Source organism: Malaclemys terrapin, chromosome 18 (genome assembly GCF_027887155.1).
Source record: "Malaclemys terrapin pileata isolate rMalTer1 chromosome 18, rMalTer1.hap1, whole genome shotgun sequence".
Classification (NCBI taxonomy): Eukaryota; Metazoa; Chordata; order Testudines; family Emydidae; genus Malaclemys; species Malaclemys terrapin.
Window position 1 is genome coordinate 9,325,472 of NC_071522.1, and position 18,732 is coordinate 9,344,203.

An 18,732-nucleotide genomic window follows, 5' to 3' on the forward strand; every position below is an offset into this window, starting at 1 on the left:
GATCAAACAGTAAAAGTCAGACTTGAGATGTAACTATTCCAGCACAGATAAGAGAAAACTCAGTAACTCGACAGATATTAATCCTATTCTGAACACTAGACACTTTGTTTCAAGCTGTACTCAGTAAATTCTTCAAAGGTCACAGACCAATCATGTCCCTTGTGTGCAGTTTACTAGAGTCAGTTAAAAAGTATCAGACCAAATTAAAATGTAGGAAGAAGTGCTTTGTTGAAATTCACTTTATGGAAGCTTTATATTTAAAAAAAGACAACAGATTAGGAAAACAAGAATGCAATCAACGCATCTATGTTTCTGAATTATATACACACACTTTAGGATTTAGAGCAGACCTTAAGTATCTCAATTTCAATTATAAAATATCAAATATTTAAAATGTTACTTTCTTCTGGTTTTTAACTGGATTCCACTAGAACAGTCTGAGATTCTGAAAAACACAGATGTTCAAAGAAATGAATATGGCTTGAAAAAGGATGTGAACTGGAAACCCAGTCTCTCAAAATGCCACAGAATTTAAGAACTAAAGGAAAAATGCCAGGCAGTTAACATGGCTAAAAAATTATCAAGTGCTTAAAGGTTTTTGGTCATCACTGAATAAAGCTGTAGTATCTTAACCCTTCATTTATCATACTAAAATGTATAAACTTCCTTTTAATACAACAACAGTGAGATAAAAAGTTGCATTTGGTCTGGTTATCTAAACTCTGGACCAACTGATCTAGTCATCAACGAACGTCTTTAAACCCAGAGAAGTTTTATGTCATGAAAAATATGACTATCCTTCCTAAGTATTTTGACATGAAAGTCTGCAATACAATTCTATATGGAATAACTGTAACAGCTGTACTGTAGCCTGACTTGAGAGTAGATGTCATTGTACCTGTTCAGTGCCTGAATGCCAGCAGGGATAAGTAGGGGTACAAAGGAAAATGTACATAGAACACACACTTCGTTTTACCTGCTAAAATAGCAATAAACTATGCTATTTTAAAGATGCATTTACAAGACTGAGAAAATATTGAACATTAGAAATGTATTTAATTCCCCTCCCGTCCCGTCCCCCCCCCAAGTTGGAGGTGGCAATGTCATTTAATTTTTCAGATCAAAGTTTTGTTTGATGCTACATTTTAAAGTTGTATGGTTTTGGCCTACTGGGAAAATTCATCGCCATTAGTTTTGCGAGTTTCATGGGGGAGAATGTCAGCACTTTGCGCTATATTGTTTTAATGTCATACTGACTTGAACTTGTGAGATGACTTAAAAATTGGAGTTTTGATCACGATCTAAAAGCTTAATAGAAGTTGTTTCTTTCATTGCTAAACTTTTTGGAGTTGAATACAAAGCCAAAAGATGTTGATAAACTAACACTACTTCACAAAACATTGAGCACAGGAATGTCAAGCCAATTAAATCAATAATGATCAAAGCTGGGTCTACACTTAAAACACTGCAGTGGCACAGCTGCTCGCGCTTCAGTGAAGATGCTACTATGCCATGAATATAGTTAAATCCACCTCCATGAGAGGCAGTAGCTATGTTGATAGAAGCCCTCCTGTTGACATAGTTGACTAGGAATTAGGTCAGTATAACTGTCCCTCGGGGATGTTGATTTTTCACACTCCTGAATGACAAGGGGCATGGCTACACTGGAAATGTCAAAGTGCTGTCGCGGGAACACTCCCGCGGCAGCACTTTGAAGTGCAAGCGTGGTCGCGCGCGAGACAGCTCCTGGTAATCCACCTCCACAAGGGGATTAGCTCCAAGCTCTGGGAGTGCAGCTCCCAGCGCTTGGAGCCTGTTTACACCAGTGCTTTAAAGTGCTCAGACTTGCTGCATTCAGGGGGGTGAATTTGATTTTTCACCCCCCTAAGCCATCAAGTTAGAGCGCTATAAAACGTAAGTTACACCAATTACACCTTAGTTACACCAATGCAAGTTTATAGTGTAGACCTGGCCCAAGTATCATTTATTTAATAGCCCTCTTCTCAGTGTAGATCATTCTTAAAACATTAAGGAACTAAGTGAGCTAAGAAATATTAAGGGGAAAAAATTGGTTGGGATTAATCTTTCCTGAACCCCCTCTTCTGGCCTTTAAACAACTCCCCACCCTCAACAAGCTCATCATCAGAAACAAGCCCCACACAGACCAGGATACACCAAACTCAGCACAGCACCAGATCCTGCCAGAACGGATGCAACATCTGTAGATATATCTCCACAGCTACAATGATCAGCAGGGATTCTAGAAATCAGCTGGCCATGGAAAAATGTTGATTTTTTTTTTTTAAAGCTAACAGAGAATCTTTAGTTTTTACATTTTGTGAAAAAAATTAACACACATACAGTAGAACCCCGTTTATCCGAGTCTCCATTATCTGGCTCACCATATTAACCGAACCAGAGCTGAAAGCCTGAGCCCCGGGCAGTGAAGCTCCGGGCTCACTATTGTGGCTAGGGAAACTAAAGTTCAGCATTTCATTTTAATCACTGAAAAACACAGATTTGTGTGTGTGTTTTTTAATCAGATACTTTTGGTTTTTTTAATCATGGAAAACTAGGATTCCTGATGATCAATACCCCTGCAACACACCTGTCAAGATCCATGGGTCCCACACATGCCTATCGCAACAGGTGGTGTCTCTCATCTAGTGCTTCAAATGCCGGAACAAGTGAAATCTGACAATCACTGTGCTCTCAAGTAAACTCACACAGAAAAATGATAAAAGACCAGAAACAGCCTATCACCCCGGGTAAGTACTTTTGACAAAGCGATCATTCCATATCTGACCTCTCAGTCCTCATCCTCAGAGGAAACCTGTATAAAAGGCAAGCTTGGGAACTGAAATTCATAACTCTGCTGGACTCTAAACACCATGGACTTAACAGACACACTGATTTTATGGCTCATTATAACAATATAAACAATTGCCCTCTTCATTTTAAATGGTCTCCTACAGCATATCCCACCTTGCATTTAGCTCAGACAATTTGGTTACCTTCTTCAGACCTGAATAAGGGATCTGTGTAGCTCGAAAGCTTGTCTCTTCCCCAAACAGAAGTTGGTCCACTAAAAGATATTACCCCACCTATCTTGGGACTTACATCCTGGAACCAACATAGCTACTACATTGCAAACAATGTACTGTCATTACAGGAATAAGTGAAACCAAAACGCTTATAGTTAAATATGTTTCTTATTATACAAAAAATATAGTTTGAGGGCTAAAGGAAGAGGCTTCCTACATTTATATTATATTATATAATGCTTTTATATTCATTATAAGGAAAACAAGGAAAAAGGGAAAAATGTAACATGAAGCATACCTCATCAGACTGAATCCTGAAACAATGTGCACATTACTACCTACCCAATCCAAGCTACAAAGTAGACCTATTTAAGCCCAAACGTAACAATGGCAAAGGTTAGGAGGCTCACGAATCTAAAGGAAGACTGATCTAAGCAAATGCAGCAGTGACCCTCACTGATCTGAAGAAGAGGGCATTAGCACTCTGGAAGAAACAATTCCTATGCGCTATAAGTTATTGTACCGATGTAACTATATTGGTAAATAAAATAAATACCAATATAATCACCTTTATAGCAGTACAACCGCCTGGGCTTGCGCTGATTTAATCAGATCGGTTTCTAAACTGATGACTAAATCAGTACAAAAATTGAGTACAGACAAGCACCGAGAGGACTAGAATACTGAACTGCTCACTATAAAAGGAACAACATTGCTGGTAGTTAAGTATTTTGTCCTGTTCTGTGGCGATGAGGGTTATAACAGAAAAAAAATAGGAAGATGACACTAGCTGGGTCATACCTGTAGTTTTCCTTCTATTTAGACTTCCAAGTTCTTAACCTTATAGGACTTCACTGCAGGAGGCAACCAACAGGAAAAGCCATAAAGTAGTTTTGTAAGGAAATCTCAACAATAAAATGCCAGGTTGTGTTGACAACCATGTTAGAATAAAAGAAATGCAAGACTAGAAGGGACCTCAAGAGGCTATCAAGTCCAGCTTGCTGCGCTGAACGCAGGACCAAGTAAACCTAGACCATCCCTGACAGGTGTTTGTCCAACCTGTTCTTACACACCTCCAATGATGCGGATTCCACAAATTCCCTTGGAAGCCTGTACAAGTGCTTAATTATCCTTATAGTTAGAAAGTTTTTCCTAATATCTAACCTAAATCTCCCTTGCTGAAGATTAAGCCTATTACTTCCTATCCTACCTTCAGTGGATATGGGTAACAATTGATCACCGTCTTCTTTATAACAGCCCTTCGCATATTTGAAGACTTATCAGGTCCCCCCATCAGCCTTCTTTTTTCAAGAGTATACGTGCCCAGTTTTGTTTTTTTTAAACCTTTCTTCTTAGGTCAGGTTTTCCAGGTTTCCAGGTCAGGTTTGCTCTTCTGTACTCTCTCCTATTTGCCTACATCTTTCCTAAAGTGGTGCCCAGTACTCCAGCTGAGGCCTCACCAGTGCCGAATAGAGCGGGACAATTATATCCCATGTCTTACATATGACACTTGTGTTAATACACCCCAGAATATTAGGGGTTTTTTTTGCAACTCCAACACATTGTTTACTCATATTCAGTTTGTGATCCACTATAACCCCCAGACCCTTTTCTGCAGTATTAATACGGCTGAGTCAGTTATTCCCCATTTTGTAGTTGACCATTTGATTTGTCCTTCCTAAGTGTATTTCTTTGCATTTCTCTCTATGGAACGTCATCCTGCTGACATCAGATCAGTTCTCAAATTCAAAAGGACCCTGACGAATTAATATTCTGTCTCCCGAAGTGTTTGCAACCCCTCCCAGCTTCATGTCATCTGCAAATTATATAGGCACACTCTCCAGTCTATTATTCAAGTCCTTAATGAAAATATTCAATAGTGCTGGAACCAGGACTGATCCATAAGGAACCTCACTAGATACACCCTCCCAGTTTGAGAGCGAACCATTGATAACTAGTCTGAGTACAGTCTTTCAATTAGGGATGTAAATATTTTTTACAGCACCACCCGCACCCTCAGCCCGCTGCACCCGGCAGCAGCAGCCAGCAGTGGCCTGGGCCGACGGTGTCCAGGGGCTCAGTGGAGTCTCCCGGGGGGGACGAGGAGTCTTGCAGGAGTGGTGGGGCAGCAGGAGGCAGCAGCTGCTCCCTGAGCAAGGGACTCATGTCTGTGGGGGAGGGAATGTGCCCAGCCAGGGTCCCTGTGCTGGCTCCTGGCAGGGAGCGAGGCACCCAACCCTGGAAGCCAGCGCTGATAGCCTAAGAGTACTACGCGTTCTGACCACTCCCGGTCCACGCTGTTCTGGGCTCCCGAGCCATCGCCGTGCGAGGTCAACTCGGCTTGTCCTGGACGCTGCTGCTGAGCGGGATGAGGATAGGGAAGAGGCAGATTTGTTAATCCACATGGTGTGCTCAGATGGGGAGGTAGGGAGCGCAGCCGGGTTGAGGAAATGACAGCGCAAGTAGGGATGTAAAATGTCACAAAATTATTTTACCAATCTGTTTTAAACATTAACAGCAATATATTAACATTAAGACTAATTTATCGGTTAATCAGTTAACTGTTTAATATTTTACATCCTACTTTCAACCAGTATGTTTTTTTCTAATATATCAATGTAGAACATAAAAAGCACAACTCATCCTTTACGTCAGTGGTCCCCAGATGAAGGACCGTGGCAACGGACGAGCATCCACCAAAATGCCGCTGACAAGTGGCATCATCCAGAGACGTCGCAGCCGAAATGCCACCAAAATTCAGCATCATTTCGGCGGATGCTTGTCCGCCAGCCAGTACGCAGGCGCACTTAGACGCCATGGCGCACGCAGGCACCGCATTGGGGACCCCAGCTGTACGTCAACCAGAACTACATATAGTAAATACACAAGTCTCTTGAAAGCTTCATTGGTAGAAGCTGAAGAATCTTTATATAGACTTACTTGTTAATGCAAGCTCTCCGATAATCAAAACTTACACTCTGACCATGTAGACAACATAAGTCAATCTAATGTAGACAGTATACAAATGAATTTCCATACCTAGCTTCTAAAATGCTTTCTACCTATTTATGATTTCTGCTGACTTTGCTAGGATTATTTTATCATTATCAAATCTTATCTTACAATTCTTAAGCGATAACAATAGAAATTTGCTATTGGTGGGGGAAAGTACAGTCTATACTGGGTCACTAGACTTTTAGCTTTTTATTTTACGCTTCCAAAAGACAGACAACAAAATATATAAAACTTGAAAAGCGCTAGAGTTGGAAACCAAGACTCAAGAAAACAGAAACATGCAAACAAAGTCAACCCACTTATTCACCACTTTTAAACTAAGTTTTCAATAGATTTTGTTATTTTAATTATGCAGAAGATGAAAATTCCCCTTGCAAACTGCAAAAGGAAAGTGATATGAGGTTCTTCCAACTTTGGCTTCATAGAAAATAAAAGTTCAAAACCCCTTCACAGAAATATGCTATTTAAAGAATAAAATTTGTCAGATTCACAGATGCTTAGCAGCATAAACTGCCTGCTACTGGTATCTTAGAAAATACTCCTAGAACACCATTTCAATACCTTTTTCCACATCCTCACAGAATGTCACATGATAGTTTACTGAAGGCTTTAAGTATTAACGTGCTATAAATTAACAACTATTCCACAAGGGCTACTGTTCCTGTAGCCTCAGATCGTTTGGCCCATTTTGTATCTACAATGGTATATATCACACGGTCTGCTCTAGACTAGAGGATGATCACAACCTTCCCTGTGCCTTTGACCCTGTCCACATGCACTCACTTCTTTTTTACCTGTATCCTCTAGCAAGGAAAGCACTTCATTCCTTTCAAAAGTGCCAGGCAATAACTTCTCAGATTTAATAGTGAAAAACCAATCGAAGTATTTATTGGCAATTTACAGAAGAAAAAGTAAACTGATATAAAAAGGCATTTAAAAACATACCGGTACTTAACAGGATCTCTACAGTTAGATCCTGAAAGATGGCTTTAAGACTTAAAAGCAGATTCTATTAAAGAACTTACATAGCTGTTGCATTGTGCAGAGCAGTGTGGTCACTGACAGCATACAAAACCGTAATATTTTGGGGAGTGGTATCCCATTAGAGGAAGAAGTGCCTATATCCTCAGACACCGTAGCTAAGGGTCTCTCCTCTGCTATGCAGATGTCAAGTTATTAAGAAAATAACTATCTTTTGTAAGCGTGCCAAAGAAACATCTGCATTTGTTCCACATACTCTTGTTTAAATGCACAAAAATATAAAATCATTTCCCTAAAACATATATGGACATTGATTGCAACTGTATCTAATTAGAAATTGAGAGCATTGATGGAATATCTTGGAAATGAGTGATCAAGACATTTTACCAGTTTTAGACAGGTAAACAAAGAACCGTGAAAGTTTCTTTATTAACTGATATTTGGAATAAAGACAAGGTTTAATTATTTCAGTTTCACAAAAGTTTACCTTTAACACCTTTACTTTCAGTGTTCCTGAGACATGCATAAAGTCCATTAATACTTTAAATGGAAAAAGTGACCATTTCAACTTCTGCGTGAAAGCCAGCATCACTTCACTGAATTTCAAAGATTAAAAAGTGGACATACTAAATGCAGCCTGGCAAAAGCTCTGAACTATAAACCTGCACATTCACAAACACTAACTATTTTCATTTTAAAAAAATAATAAATAAAAAAACCCACAAATTTCAGTATTGCTAGGCCCATGACACAATACTCAAATAGAATGGATATTATAAATAGGATCTTCGGAAAACAAATTTTTCAGCAGAAAACTTTTTGAAAATAAACAAATTCAAGTGCATTCAAGATTCAACTCCTAGCCCCTCTTCAAGTAAAAACTGGCTGCAGTCTCTCTCCTCCCCCTTCAAATAAAGGTACTGACATCTGGAAAGAAAATTTCTAGTGGAAATGCAGTAATGACAATCCTTAATAGCATACATACATACATATGAAAACATCTGCTTATTCCCCTTTTACAGAAAGATCTATAAGAACAGATTTTATGGCAACACATGGGTGTTTTAGGACACAGAGGGGAAGAGATAAAAAGCGCTCTCTTTCCGTCAGTATCAGTGTTGTCTGGGCCTGATCCAAAGCCCATAATGTCAATGGGCGTCTTTCCACCAACCATAAATGGGCAGAGGATCAGGTCCTGAGAGCTCACGGTTCAGTAAAATAATCTTGCAAGGTAGTACGTGGCAAACAACAATGGACTTCAGAAAATACTACTTTGTTCTATTTATTAGTAATGGTATTTTAACAAAAGGGACAACTTAAAGTCATATGCTGTAAACAAATGTTATCTTTTGCTATATTACTAACACAAAATTATTCTATTCAACGTAGGTTCTTACATTGCCGTGATCACTGTAGCATCTGAGGACTGTCCAGCAGCACATTAGGTGACACGACTAACACATGTCTATCATGTGTGGAGTTGTCTCCCATCCTCTCCCCAAAGGGAGACTTGTGTGTGAAGTGAAGTGTTTTGGATTGGGGCTTGTTTTTAAATGTCCATGCTGCTCAGGGTTTATGTTAGAGAATATAGGTTGAAGTGCGCCTTGCGGTTGGCATAAAAAGTGAGGGTTTGTGACGGTCCTTAGCTCCTAGACGAGTTCGTTCCAGTCTGAGAACAATCCCCAAGAAAGTTCTGCGTTCTACACAGACAAGCTTTACCTTTATGGTAGAAAGTTCCATTGTGCCTGAGGAGCTGAGTTTTCCTAGAATGTTTTCACATGTCATTTGTTACTATTTGTGGTTGCTTTGCTGAGATGCAAAAAAATAATTAAAAATTAATCCATGAAATCAGGTTCACTTTCAGATTCTTACTGCTGTGACGGATTTCAAAAACAGCAAGATGATATTTATTTGTTTTAAAACAACTCTTAATTCTGTTAGTTCTGAGTTTCATAAAAGCTCATTATAAATGTGCGACTATTGTTGACAGTGTCCATTTAACTATAATCCATTTAAAAAAGGGTCTCTTTCCTTAATGTATATTACAGAGAGAAAGAAGTCGCTTAATTCTTCTAACCCATCCTACTGCCAATACAGGATTGTGCCCGTACTTATATTTGGTAGGGCTTAATACAGTCTAGTTTTAAATTCCTCAAGTAATGGGGCTGCCATTACTCTGTTTGGGGAGACTATTTCACGATCTAATAGGTTTTCCCTCTATCTACCTAAAATGTGATATGCTCTAAAAAATGCTTTGAAAATAGTTTAAAAAAATTAAAATTCAAACGTAGACTGACTTTTCTATAGAAAGTCCTAAGATTCATTTATTTTAGGGAGGCCTTATTATGTTTTGGAATATTTTTGCTTGTTTATTAATGGTTATTGCACCTGTAGTGATTAGAGTTGCTTTAAGTTACAAAAACATGAAAGATACAAATGACATACTCTACCCTAAAACTACTTGCCAGTCACCAGTACGCCTTAGAAGATCAAACGTTAAAAATATACCAAACAACGAAAACCAGAAAAATACCCAAATTAATAAGATGCAAAACAAAACAATCCAATACTAAGCAAAATGAATGCGCCTTACATCGGGGCCTGAAGCTTGCCCAACTTGGGTTCTGGCAGACCACCAAGAAGAGAAAATTACGAAGGCAGAGATGCTATAGTTTTACCAGAGCATCCCAGCCGATCTCAATTATTGCAATGGAGAATTGAGAGTCATCTCATATTTGAGTCCTAGACCACTTGGGCAATAAAAATTTCTAACAAACAGGAAGTCAGCATGCTCCTGAAATCTCTACCCTATGTACTCTGCTATGTCCTGGCCCCACTCATGTGGTGGGAAGTTGTTTTCTGCGCCAGCTGAAGGCTCCAGGTGGTCTTGAAGGGGATCTTGAAGTAGACCACATTACAGTATCTGAAAATCAAAGGTGATCGGGGGTGGGAGAGCGCGGCACATAGCTCTGAAAAATGTATTCAGCAGCCAGATGTTGACTGACCTACAATGCAAACCCACACTTGCCAGTCATTTTAATCATACAGAATCATACCCACAACAGGTGTTCTGGTTAGCAAAACATTTATGAAAATAAACAAGAGTGGACAAGTTTGCTCTGATTGATGTTTGTTTGTTTAATATAGATTAGTCCTTATTGTTCAATAAAATACTGTTTTGGTCACTTTGAAATAATAATTACAAGAGTTTTTATAAATGTATGGAAACACTGTCTAGGTAACTACATCTATCTTTCACTGAAATCCTATTTTGTAAATTTTTAAAACAAAACCTGAAAACAACAGCAAACAAGAGTTTTCCTTTTTACTCAGTGACAGAAACATGCTCCTGGTATAATATTCAGTGTTAGTTCACCTCCTTCAATGATGATATCAAAACGTCCTGCACACACAAGTAAAGAAACCTGAAAATGCATTACTAGCACTGTAAAAAAGGAAGTGAGGATTGTATGCATTGGACTGCAAGCACTGTACTTCAATGAAGAGTTATTCAAACGGGCTTCTCAAATTAGCAGCTGCTGGGCAGTTAAAGATGCAACCAGTGGGATCAGCGTTCATTGTTGTACCATTATTACCTGGTCATTCACATAGCTGTTTTAGTAGCAGTTCAGGAACTGGCTAATTAGCTATCCACAATTCATAGGTAATACCTGAAAAGAAAGTTAAGGGCGTAAGAATACCTTAACATTTGCTCTGAATTGCATTCCAAAGTCACCTTTCCAATATGAAGATCACTCTCAGAATTGGCAAAGCAAATGAGAAGAAATCTCAAAACTTGAAAACCTCACCATGAAATAAAGTAAGTTGGAAAGGGGAAATAGTTCAGTATAATGTTTCAGAATATTAGTACATCATCCAGGCCTCTTTGCTTTATCCATAAGTGTCTTATCAAATTTGTACAAAACCAACAACTATAAGTTTCTTAAAACAGATGGGAATTATACACTGAATTGATTTCAATAGTCCTGTAAGACATACCTATCATGCAAACTGGAAGACAATTGCAATCAACATTCTCTTTTGTACTTTTTCAATGTAACAGTAACTCCAGTGTTCCAGCTAACTCACAATTGAAGGGCTTTGTTTCTGTGGAAGTAGGAAGGGATTCCTCTTGTATACCTACACTTAATTATTCCACGAAGTGTATAAGAAAATACTTGTTTAAAAAGATCAAGTCCTTAACTCCCAACAGATGTTGGCAAGCCCAATTCTACAATATACATAACAAAACAAACGATAAAGCCTAAGGGCTTTTAACACCAGTACACAAAGAAATGTTTTCTTGTATTACTGGGAGCATAATTAGAAAGAAGTACCATTCCTTTTAAACTTACTGAAAATAAATGCTCTATGCTTCAAGGTAAGCCAAAAAGGAGTTAGTTTACTGTGCAAAATAATAGGCCCCAAAGCATGCTACATTATAGTTATTAAAACTCCTCATCATTTTGACTGTTCAAAAAAATTAAATAGAGAAGCTCAAAGATTTTCTCACGAAGACACTATATTCATATCTGTTTTTTTAAAAAAAGGTAAAAGCGAAAGTCTTATCTTTACAAGCCCCCAATCTTTTCTGCAGGTTATCAACACTAGATAATACTGCTAAGAAATATTTAGAGCCAAGGCAGATGAACAGAATTCAACCTCCATAATCAGCTTCATGTTTACTATAGATAAGTATACACAGTGGGGTATCTTATACTCTCCCCCAAATCACATGAAGGATCTATTCAAGTACAGCAAAAGGAGAAAACATAGAAAAAAACGAGTCACCCTAAACCAAGTCCTGGCTTACATGTCAGAAAGGCATTTGGGGGAAGAGGAAGGAATGTGCAGTCTGAGAACTAATGTTGAGACCAACTGGGAATGTCTGTGCAGCCATGTAGTCCCAATGAGCAGTCTCTCTCCATGTGGATCAGAGAAATATATAGTCACAAGCCTCAGACCAAGAAATTGATTGCTCTTCCTTCCAACCACAAAACCTTCAGTGAAAATCCTTTCCAAAGGCATTGACTCTTATAAAGAAAGAGAAGCCTAACACTGAAACAATATACACCCAGGACCCTCCCCCAACCCAGCTGCCTTTGTTTGGTGTTTCCAGTTGATTCAGATGCAGTTTCATATAAACATCCACTTTATCCCTTCCCAAACTCCTCACTTTTGAAGCTTTAATCCCCTCTCGCTCTCAAGGACAATGAGACAAGTTAAATGAATAAAAATTAACACAGAGCAAAAACTTTAAGCGATTTTTCAGAGGGGACTGGGGATGGAACCGACAAGGAAAAGGACAACTGAGATAGCCGCCCCCCACCCCTTTGTATTTAGAGGAAACTAACAATGAAAATGACCATAGAACCCAAGGGAGCCACCCCACCATCGGGGCTGGGATCATCCATCCGGAAATGAGTGGGAGGCAATTTCACCAGTAAGGGGATAAGATGACTTGGAGAGTGGGATGGACAAGCAAGAAGTCCCCAGGCCCCACCCTCCAATAAACACTCTGCCCATCACAGTGGCAGTATCTAACCACAGGGGAAAGTCACCGCTGCCCGTCCCCCAAATCTGTGAAGGGGAAGAAAGCAGAAGCCCCTCATATCCTCTCCCACAGAGCCTATGCTAGGTAGGAGCAGCCCCCACTAAATATTGCTCCCCATCCCCATATGCCCAGTGCAATGTGGAGCAGCCACCCAGATCCCCTCCACCCCAGAAGAGAGGCACCCCATACCGCCTCCCTCCCACTCCCCACCCTCGGTCACCCCAGCCCGGGCGCTGGGGAGAGGGGGGGCAGCAAGGAAGCGACAACCCCGACCCCCCTCCACAGCGCTGAGAAGCGGGGAAGGAAGCACCTCCCCCGGCCCCAGTCCACGGAGCGAGCAGGCCCCTTCCCCCAGAGGGAGTGGCGCCTCCAGTCCACGGAGCGGGCATCGCCCTCGCCCCATCCCTCGCCTCGGGAGGCAGCGCCCCGCGCCCTCCCACCCGAGACACCTCAGCCCACGTAGGCCCCCGCCCCCGGGCAGCCCCCTCCCTCCCTCCCTCCTTCCCGTTACCTGCTCGTCGAAGCGGTTCACCACGGCCTGCACCCACTCCACCGGCTTGTGGGCCGCCATGTCCCGCCGCCTGCCCGGCCGGGAAGGGGGGCGGCTCCCCGCGGGGAGGGAGGAAGGGGGTGGGGAGGGTCTCGGTGTCCCTAGCGAGGTCTCGGGTTCTCAGCTCCCCGCAGCCATCAGAGCTCCGAGGCCGCCATGACACCACACCGGAAGCAGGAGCCCAGTCCGCCCCCACCACCAGCGGAACGTACGGCCGGGAAAGGGGGGGGGGAGCGTGTGGAAAGCGCATGCGCAGGGTCAGCAGGGCCCGCACGCATGCGCTGCGGGAGCGGGAGCCAACCGTCAGCGCGCATGCGAGAAAGGGGAAGTTGCGCGTGCGCAGTGGACCGGGAAGAGGGGGCATGCGTGGGATAAAAGGAAGGATAGTGCGTCTAACTGGGGCTGAGGGAGAAATAAATTAGGATTGTGTCACCCAGTCCTGTCATTGAGCCTGCGGGGGGGCTCTGATCCCCTCCCCCCCCGCCCTGTCACTGAGCCTGGGGGGGCTCTGATCCCCTCCCCTCCCGCCCTGTCACTGAGCCGGGGGGGGGGGGGGCTCTGATCCCCTAACCCCCCCCGCCCTGTCACTGAGCCTGGGGTCTGATCCCCTCCCCCCCGCCCTGTCACTGAGCCTGGGGGGGCTCTGATCCCCTACCCCCCCCCGCCCTGTCACTGAGACTGCGGGGGGGCTCTGATCCCCTACCCCCCCCCCCCCCGCCCTGTCACTGAGCCTGCGGGGGCTCTGATCCCCTACCCCCCCCCAGCCCTGTCATTGAGCCTGCGTTGGCTCTGCTCCCCTCACCCCCCAGCCCTGTCACTGAGCCTGTGGTGGGGAGAGGAGGACTCTCATCCCTTCCCCCCAGGCCTGTCACACTGATCCTCCCGATCACTTCCCCTTTCCCCTCCATCTCTTACTTTCTCCTTGACACTGAGCCAGCTAAGGGTATAAGCAGCACCCACCAAAAGAAATGGACTAGCATTTCTTTTACAGCTGGTGCCATGGGGAAAGAACTGGTTGCAGAAATGAAATTGACTAATCCCAGGTACTCATTCTGCCAAACCTTCTGTATCCAACACTAGAGGAGCATCTTACTGTGACAAGCAATTTAGTACATGACTACTGACCAATCTCCAGGTAGAGAGGCAAAGTGGGTGAGATAATATCTTTTATTGGATCAACTTCTGTTGGTGAGAGAGACATGCTTTTGAGCCACACAGAGCTCTTCAGGTCTGGGAAAACTAGTCTGAGCATCACAGCTCAATGCAAGGTGGAATAGATTGTTTAGTATAAGTAGTTAGCACATATTCCCTGTAGTCAGTTTCTCTTCACAGATACCTCCTTTATAAGCCAGAAGGAACCTGACTAAGCTTGATCACTTTCCTTCTGCAGCAAAAGTAGAAACTTTTATAAATGGAGATTATGGAGAAGAAAACTAGCACCCTGGTCAATTTATCTCTGCAGCCTTCCCATGTATAAATGATTTACTGCTATTCACCCTGCAGAGACGAAGAACAAAAATCTGTCACTTTCATGGGGTTTCTGTACTGCGTAGTGCTGACCTCACCTAATTTACCTCATGATACCACTAAAGTGCCTGGTCTTCCCTCTCTTTTTACCTCAGAATAGCTCATGCACATTACTTACCCCAGAGTAAGAAAATAGCCCTTTTTTTAGCACTGAAGACGGGGACATAGACACACAGAGATCTTGGCTGTCTAAGAGAGTGGGAGTTGGCTCTGTGACTTCTTGTCACTTAAGAGGAAAGCCTATCTAATTTAGCTTATAGTGAAGCATAAGATTAGATAAAACTAAATATGCATGTAAGGTCCTCATTGTTTTAAAATGCTCTTTTCTCTAATGCTTTATTCTGATTTTGCTAAACAAAAACACTTTGGTTAATAAGGCAATATCATGGATTACCATTTCCTGAAAGGAAGAAACACAAGTTCCCAAAACCTAATCAGACCTGCAGGGTGATGAGGGGTTGGCATACACTTAGGTCCCATCTAAGAGGGGAAGAATCTTGAGATTCCACCACAGCACAGATAAAAGCAAGAAGTCTAACTTCTGAAAGTGGAGACTCAGAGACCAAAAAAAGGAGGCAGAGATGCAGCTAGTCCCATAACCATGTCAGTATTTTATTTGTAAAAAGGTATTAAATAGCAAAATTGTTCTCACTTCGTTATTCTTCTGAGACACTGAAAGCATTTTATACACACACACATTCCCACTCACCCACCCACCATACTTCAAGTAGGTTCCTGGATCACAGAATGCTGTCTCATTGGGGCATCTCTTTTCTGTCACGTTGGAAGTCAATGGAGTTGCACTGGTGTAGCAAAAGTAAATTTGATCTAGTGCAATATAAAATGTAATAATACAGATCAGTCTTAAGTGCCATGACTTTTTGCAGATTATCTCTGTGCATACAACTATTCAATTACGTTTCTTATTATGGAATTAATTTGTGAGCTTTCTTGAGATAGGGAAAGTTTTAATGGGCCAACTGCACCTCAGAAAGAGAAAAAGAAGCGGGGAGAACGCATTACTAAACTCCCATTACTTATAGAAAAAATAGAATGCAGGTTTAGTGATCACTTAGAAACTATTAAGCTGGTTTCCTTACTGTAATTAATTACAAAACAAACCACAAAATCTGCTATAGATACAGGAATTTACTGTATACTAGTCTCTCTTGTCCAGTCGCTATTATTTTAAAAAATAACTAAATTATTTTAATTGAACAACATTTGCTAAAATCTTCCCTGCAGAACTCTAGTAAACTGAAAACATGTCATGTAGTGTATAAAAATTCTTTTTCAAATCCAGTTATTACAGTAGCCAGCCAACTGTTTACTCTTTCTGACTTGGGAAAGTAGGCTCTGCAGATAACGGAACAAACATCCACTTTCAATTTCCTTCTTGGGCATGTTAATTTGTTTTGCTTCTAAAAAAGACAGAGGCCCACAATAATGTACTTTCATACAAGAGCCAAGTTAAAATTCTGGTGAAATAAAGATACAGACTGATGCACAACTGTTCCTTCAATATAAGTTTTAAAATTGACAAGTGTGCAGTGAAGAACTAGAGAGTGTAACAGACTTTATTTCTTTTTTTAAAACATGTCCAGACTTCTATGATCAATGCTCAGAAACCATTTATTTTCTGGGATAGGCTGCAGAATAACTAGAGGGTTACTGAGTTTAGATGGACTGCCATAAAGCAGGTTTTTAGAATATTTCAAATGTAAATACACCCAACCTTGCTAGTTCTCATTTCTGTAACCACAAACCTGCTAATTCTCATGTTGGAGGAAAGTGAGGGGGGAATCTAACTCCACTTCTCACTGAAGACAGAATCACTCTGGCACCAGGAGGCCACATATTACTGCTCTTTTTTTTTTTCAAAAGTGTGTATTTAGAGCCTGATCCGGCTCCATTAAAGCCACTGGGAATTTGATCAGGTCATTACACTACGATACAGTTAATATACTGTGAAATATCATAAGAAAAATGAAACTGCACTTGTCAAAATAATTAAATGGGTCATTTTGGGATGCTTTGCCCTTAGCTTCTTTCTAATCCTATTTGTTCACTTACTTGCTAATTTGCAACATTTGTTAATCTGCAATAGATCTCTGTCATTAATGCAAATTAGTGAGGTTCTACAGAACAGTTTGAAAGAAGTGTTGCCAAGCAAGCGAAAGCTTTTTCCTCAATGTAGCATTAAACAAGTTATTATTCTCTACTCTGCGTGAACTTGAAACATCATTTTTCCCCGTGCATCATTAAATGAAATATTTAGAGACAAATAAATCAAGTCTGAGATCCATTGACCAGATTCAGCTCTGAGTTTCACCACTGTAAATCTGCAGTAACACTGGGTTTACACTATGTAAACTCTATTGAGAGTAGAAGCTGGCCCAACACTCTGCATTTGATTAATCAAACAGAATGGGGGATGAGCAATTCAATCAGCTAAGTGGGGCCATGTCTCAGTTTGCCAATACTCAAATCTGGAACAAAAACTCAAATGGGGAAGCGCTGGAAAAACAATAGTAAATACATTCTGTAGAATAAATAATTGTATAGATTTCATTATTCCGTGTCTGTGATGTAAGTAACAGATTATAATAACATGGAGAAACCAGGTTTGTGTGTAACAAAGGTACATTTGGGTCTAAAATAAGGCACCATTGACAGGTATGATGAAGATTATGAATAAAGATATAGGAGTTCAGTTAATATACCGTACTTCCTTTCTCCCACTCTTCATCTGTCTTGTTTAGTTAGATTGTAAATTGGGGCAGGGACTGTCTCTTATTATCTGTAATGCTCAGTGAGGCTATGATCTAGCCTCTAGGTAATACGATAGTACATAATAATAATAATAATCATGAATAATGTAGATTTACATGTAAAGTGATTGGACATCAAGGTATATATCCAAAAACTCTTGTAATCCAGATTTAGAAAATGAAGGATTATACTGTATTTGGGGAACTGATTCACTAACCATGTGCTACAGTTTCCGGCTAATGTTGCAAGAAGCAAATGTTTTCTGAAAAGTGGAAAATCAATAAAGTGTGTTTTGTAAAAAAAATAATGATTTACATGGTTTAAGAATAAAACAGTTATCACCTGTGCAGTTGGTTGTGCGGTTCTTCAAGAAATGCAGTCAGCATTCTGACTTATACAAATTATGAAGTTTAATATTGGTCTTGTAAGTGCACTACTTTGTGTATTATTTATTTGTTTATGTGTAAGAAGGTAGCTGTGGTGTGAAGCCTATTGATTCCTTTGCATTAGAGTGCATTACATTTGTCTCAGAGAATGTGTTTTAAAAAGATTGGGGGGAAACAAATATAGACCATTGTGTTGAGTTCTCATTTTGATCCATTAGCCCCAGAGATGGCCTCTAATGTCTGGGTTTTTTAAATTACACACATATGGTATGTCTATTTGTTTTCTTGTGGATCTTCTTAAGTGGCTTGATAGTGCATCATAGACCCAAAGAGCAGTCAATGACTGGGCACTGGGGGAATCTTATCTAATTGTGTATCTGAATATGAGTTTATATGGAGTTTTGCACTATATAAGGTTCATTTTACACACTGGGCACAAGAAGCAGTCTATGCCAAGAATAAAATAATAATAATTAATTAATAATAATAATAATAATACTAAACAAATGAGAAATGTTCACATCTAAAGCATTTTACAAGCATTAATTAATCTTCACAACATTCCTGTGGAATAGGTAAGTACTCTATTAAGATTCCCATTTTGAATATGGGAAACTGAAGAGGATGGAGATCTGATTTTCAGAGGTGCTGAGCCCTCACAACTCCTACTGATTTTTACTGAAGCCATAGGTGTTTAGCACCTCTGAAAATCAGGCCATAAGTGACTTCCCTGAGGTCACAGCGACAGAGCCTGGCTCAGATCACAGCTGTCTTACCACTGTGTAATGCTCAGGAACTGTTTGGACTCATGGGAAATTGATCTGTCATGCAGCTTCTAAAGAAGAAAACACAAAACTCCCGTTGATTCAGTGGGACCCAGATTTCAGCCAGGATTGTTTGACG

At 40.8% G+C, this 18,732-nt stretch overlaps 1 protein-coding gene across 4 annotated transcripts in view; it reads right to left on the bottom strand.

Moving 5' to 3' along the window:
* The window catches only part of NF1 (neurofibromin 1), a 169,783-nt gene extending 156,457 nt beyond the window's left edge, over nt 1-13,326 (bottom strand). For all 4 annotated transcript variants that reach the window (XM_054008797.1, XM_054008794.1, XM_054008793.1 and 1 more), the window contains exon 1: nt 13,106-13,326. In XM_054008797.1, the coding sequence (XP_053864772.1) occupies nt 13,106-13,165 (60 nt within the window). In that variant the 5' untranslated portion in view covers nt 13,166-13,326. The remainder of the gene's footprint in view (nt 1-13,105) is intronic.
* Between the last annotated feature and the right edge of the window lie 5,406 nt (nt 13,327-18,732).